The sequence below is a fragment of the Cyprinodon variegatus genome, unplaced genomic scaffold, assembly GCF_000732505.1.
Source record: "Cyprinodon variegatus isolate N-32 unplaced genomic scaffold, C_variegatus-1.0 Scaffold15, whole genome shotgun sequence".
Classification (NCBI taxonomy): Eukaryota; Metazoa; Chordata; class Actinopteri; order Cyprinodontiformes; family Cyprinodontidae; genus Cyprinodon; species Cyprinodon variegatus.
In genome coordinates, this window is record NW_015150468.1 from 51876 (window position 1) to 57163 (window position 5288).

Here is a 5288-nt window from a genome sequence, read left to right on the forward strand (position 1 = left end):
GCAGCAGTTACTGATCTACTTTTTTGAAGAGAGTTCGAGTTGGAGGTTATCCATTTTGTTATCCAGTGAGCTGATGGTGGATTGCTGGATTGATTGAATCCATGGTCTGTGGGGATTCCTCCTTTGCAATACTGTTAGCCCACCTCTGCAGCCCCTCTTTCGTGGTCTTGCACGTTGTTTCCTCTGGCTCCCCTCCTGGCACAGCCTGATCCTTTTTCGCGCTGCTTTGTTTAAATATGTCTGAAGCACTCCACAGCTTTTTTAACAGTCAATAGTAGCTTTATTTAAGAGTCCAGAAAAGTAATTTTGTGACCGAAGCTCTTGCAGGCGCTGATGGTCTTAGATGCAGGATCGATGCCTAATTTGTAGTGTTTTGGCATATTTTGTGGAATTTTCTAGAGCTGTATGAAGCTGCTGCCTACAGGCGCAGCCATGTTGGATCCAAAACGAGATCTCCAAATGGCCCAGTTTTGCACCAGTGATTTCAGATGCAGGAGTTTGCCCTGCTACCGGAGGTTTGTTTGTCTTTCTTTAGATGTATTGATGATTTTATTTTTTACATTGCAGATGCTTATTTTTCACAAGAGAATGATCCTTTCACTTCTTTTGCTCATAAGTGACCTAAATCCTTACTATATAGTTTATTCTCTTCTAAATAAAGAAAAAAAAAAAAAAAACAAAGGTTTGGTTCCAAGGGCCGGTGGGGTGGAAGTTTAACAAAGTGCCTAAACAAAAAAAGCCACAACCAAAAAAATAACCAAACTTAACCCAACCCCAACCGCAAGCAAAAAAAACCGGAATCAACCTGGTTGGAAAAACCCAAACACCAATTTTTTCAGCTATACTATAAAAGAGGAGTTGTCATCCCAGGTAAAATGATGTGCTTGAAATGTTGTAGAAACATCTGCACAGAGTGAAGTAAGTACATTTAATATAGAAAAGCCCAAGAAAAACCATACATATAGTGTAATTTGAACTTTGTGATTTTTGTTTTAGGCCTTTGCAAAAATGAAGCTGCTTTTAGCAGGAATTGTTCTCACTTTCCTCACTATATGTGACGCTCAGTGGTACAAGTTTCCTATTGAAGCTGCTCAAGGTAAAACGTATGACCGACTATATAAGCAGAACCTTTTTAAGTACATTCATGGTTGTCACTGAAAGGGTCATTATATAATATGAACATTCTTTGTTTTTTTTCTAATCAGGAGCTCGTGATATGGCCAGAGCCTACAGCGACATGAGAGAGGCCAACTTCGAAGGTTCTGACAAATACTTTCATGCCAGAGGAACCTATGATGCTGCACAGAGAGGAGCAGGAGGGAGGTGGGCTGCTGAGGTTATCAGGTAATAAATGCAGTATAATCTTAAAATGATTGGAAATAAGTTTTTCAAGGTCAAACACTGACAAGAAGATAGATCTTTTGTGTAGGTCATAAGGGTTTGTACTGTTTTGTAAAAATGTACTTTCTTCTGGATATGTGACGCATTAATGTAGAGACATAGTTAAGTGTATGCAAATTCACTGATATTTATTGGGCTGGTAAGATTTCTAAATAAAGGAATTCACATTCTTTACGGCAAAGCAAAATTTATAAATTGATTGCACAAGTAAACTGTTTTTAAGATTTTAAAATAATTGCAACATTTCACCTTTTGGCAAAAGCAAGACTTAAAGTATTTTAGGGTGTTTAATGAAGGACCCTAGAACTTTTGAAGAATATGACAAAAAAAAGATGGTGTGAAAATGCCTTTTGTTGCCACAGGAATTAGGATTTCCCAAGTTAAATAGAGCAAATTCTAAATAGATTTTTTTAATGTGTATTTCTCTCTTTTCAGCAATGCCAGAGAGTGGATAAAGGAAAGTTTTGGTACCGGTACAAAAAAAACGGATATAGGAGATCTTCATGCATAAAACTGAGGAGATCCCAACCATTACAGACCTGCAGGCCTTCCTGATAAATACTGAGAATATAACACGCAGTCTAATAAAACTCATGATAAAACTGTATTTCTGCACTCATTTGTGATGCATGATTAAGAATAAAAGTTATTTCCTTTGTTATTTCAGTTAAATCAAAACCCCATATGGGGACTTGCATACATTAAAATGAGTTTTATTATCTTGAATATAGATGTATATAAGTTTATGTATATAACTTAAGGCCTATTTAACAAAACTTGAATTTAGAAATCCTGGGCAAGAGATAGAGCCTGTCTTGACTTAATGTGATCAGTGCATCCTTGCAATGATATCAGAAGTCTAAGATACACATTTTCTAACCCCTTCAAAAACATCATAATTGAATGATCAACTTTCAACTTAAAAACTAACAGTGGAAGGTATTGTAAGATTCATGGATCATACATTTTTTTACAATTGTTTATTCCTTTGCCACATGCATGCTGTCCCTCTGAGGTGTAGTTGTTGAAGACTGGCAGGAGAACAGGAGACTGAGAAATGAATCGTGAGTCACTGTCATCTAGGTAATTGTGGGGAAAGCTTCAAGTATTGGCTCGTAATTGCAAGGGAAGATAGATGTTTGGAGCTTCTTTTATGGCCTGACATTATAGACAACACCAGTAGTCTACTAAAGGTCTTTCTGTCAACATTATAACAAAAAAACATCTTAAAAAACACTATCAAATTAACAATGTCCGAATAAAAGACTATAAGGTTCATTATTATATAGGCTACCATAACGCTGATAAAATAATAAAAATAATTGGCTATATATGAATATGTATTAAAGGTTTTTAACGTAACCTAAAAAAATAATCCAAGAAAAGGATAAGAAAAAATAATTAGTAGAATAACTGATTGGTTGATGTTCAGAAAATTCCGGCTTACACCCTTATCCAGGATTTGTGAAACAGACCTGTGGGCTCAAATTGAGACCTGTCAACTCAAGCTTTGTTGAATTTGTGACTAAGTTGCTTTTTGCAGGGCATTGAATAATCCTTTCTTTTCAGGTACATTTCTTTTAGATTTTTTTTTATTGATTTAAAATCTAAACACCAAACATTCTTTCTTAACTGATTTCATCACAGGAGAGCACAGTTTTTACACTGGTATAGAACAAATATTTTCCTAATTTCCTAATTTGAAACTCTTGCCACAGGATATATACTGAGCAGAAATAACTAATTCAATCAACCCATATTTAAAGATCATATTTAGGTGAATTTTAGACATGGCAAAAAGCATCAGATTTTTAACTTGGTTTGTAAATATATTCTGGTATCTCATCTGCCACCTCTGTGATAACCCTTAATCTAATAAGTTTGTGAAATTAGTTAACACTGTAACCAACAGTAACAACAACCAAACAGATCTGCTGTAATTGTCATATTAATTATTTTCTTTATAAACAGCTTACCAAGAGATCCAATTCTCATGTGTTTCATTTATAAACAGTTTGCTATGTAAATGAACACCGTTGTTCAAGATAAATAAAACAAAAGATTTCAGATATGGATCTATTTCAAGAGCACGGCATTAGCGAATACTATATAATTTAACTAATATGAATATGTTTTTGTCCAAATCTTTTTTTTTTTTTTTTAAATCAGTTATATTGTATATTTCTATATTTAAATACATGTATTTTCATAAATGAAGCAGAATTTGGTGTTCTGACAAGGTAATGAACTGAAACCTATTTAGAAAAATCAGAATTATTTATGGATAACGCTTTTAGAAACAAAGCTATGAACCTTTTTATGTTTCAAACAATATAACACAGCTCTAAGTACAAACAGTAATAGGGGGTTAATAACAAAAGTGAAACTAGACAACTATTGTAACAGAATATAAAGAATACGACTAGTGATCTCTTGCATAAAACTCTGAGGATGACGACTTTCTGTAGTCTGAACAGTCTGCAAAAAACTAAGAATTCAGGTTTTTATTTGTATATTCATAAGCTTTTGCTTTTTATTTAGTCCATCATTAACCTCAGAGTTCTTTGAGGCAGGGTTATTTTCGTTTTATTAAAATTGATTAAGCTAAAGCTTAGATTAAGCAAAAGTGCTGCTCAAGGTCAACACTTTTGTTAAAAGAAATAAGTGTACTGAATGCCTCCATACTATACTTTCCATAGGTTTCCAGTGAATAACACATGGTGCTGTCTCACATCAAGGATCTTCTGATATGGCAAAGGCAATGTGGCAAAAAAGGGGAAACACTTTATGCCATCAGCTGGAAAAAACCTTTTTGTCATCAAAAAATATGTTGCTGTGCTAAGAGAAGCATGAAGTAAATTGAGTGCAGAGAAAATCAGCTAATACTGCTGGAATTGTGGAAATTTCTGTATGCAGAAATTAAACAACAAAGGCTCTGGATGAAGGTTACCATTTGTTTTGCTGACGTTATTTAGATTAATCTAATAACTTTGTAAAGTGTAATCTTTTCTGTGTAATAAAAATATCAGGTTGTTATACCATTCTCAATATCTAACAGAATTCAATCTAAATAACCTGAGCCAACGGTTTAGAGAAACAATATTTCCCCTTAACTGTTGGGGAAAAAAATACAAAGGTGGAAAAGTGATTTTTTTATGTTTAGATCTTCTAAAACGTTAAGAAATGATAAATCATTGGTAGATCATTGGTAAATAGCTCTCACTTACTCCCTCCTTCTGCCTTTTTAATCATGCTTCAGACACTCTACTTAATGCAGATACTAAACGTTTGTTTTAATTCTCTTATTTCTGGCCAAGAAATGTATATTACTGAGATGGTCAGCACCTCAGGCCCCCACAGTTGATATTTGGATATCACAGATTTCAGCTATTATCACAGTTGAAAAACTGACCCATGACCTTCATCAAAAGTCTGAGAAATTCCGGAGGATTTGGAACCCACTGCAATCTTTCTTACAGAGAATGTCATTTTTTTGTTGTTGTTGTTATTTTTTTTTTGTTTTTCTTATTTTTTTTTAAAATCATTTTCCCTTCTCTCTTTTACATTCAGTATATTATTCATGTGGCTGTCCAACAACTTTAACTATAGTGAACCATGACTGGGAATGTTTGTTTGTATTTTGTGTGTGTAGGCACTATGTGTTATATATATATATGTAGACACTGCAATGCTCCTTGTTGTTTTGGAGTGGGTTGTTTTTTAATTTTTGTTTATGTTTACATAAAGTTGTGAAAATCAATTAAAAAAAAGAAAAAAAATAGAAATGATAAATAAACAGTTGGCTGTGTTGGCTGTGTGAAAAGCAACCCCCCTCAATCACAGTGAGGGTATATAGCACTACACTGCATTTTGTATCTGCTCATGCA

The 5288-nt window shown here is 34.0% G+C and overlaps 1 protein-coding gene across 1 annotated transcript; it reads left to right on the forward strand.

Moving 5' to 3' along the window:
• Positions 1 to 1008: 1008 nt before the first annotated feature.
• LOC107090890 (amyloid protein A-like) lies at positions 1009 to 1912 on the forward strand. Its single transcript, XM_015384508.1, has 3 exons — positions 1009 to 1096; positions 1206 to 1344; positions 1837 to 1912. Exons 1-3 carry the CDS (start codon positions 1009 to 1011, stop codon positions 1910 to 1912), a joined length of 303 nt encoding a protein of 100 aa, XP_015239994.1.
• The last annotated feature ends 3376 nt before the right edge of the window (positions 1913 to 5288 follow it).

What these genes read in the sequence shown, in the direction of transcription:
- LOC107090890 (XM_015384508.1), top strand. Translation starts at nt 1,009, where the DNA reads ATGAAGCTGCTTTTAGCAGGAATTGTTCTCACTTTCCTCACTATATGT. An exon ending in TCCTATTGAAGCTGCTCAAG is followed by an intron (nt 1,097 to 1,205) that starts GTAAAACGTATG and finishes TTTTCTAATCAG; the next exon opens with GAGCTCGTGATATGGCCAGA. An exon ending in TGGGCTGCTGAGGTTATCAG is followed by an intron (nt 1,345 to 1,836) that starts GTAATAAATGCA and finishes CTCTCTTTTCAG; the next exon opens with CAATGCCAGAGAGTGGATAA.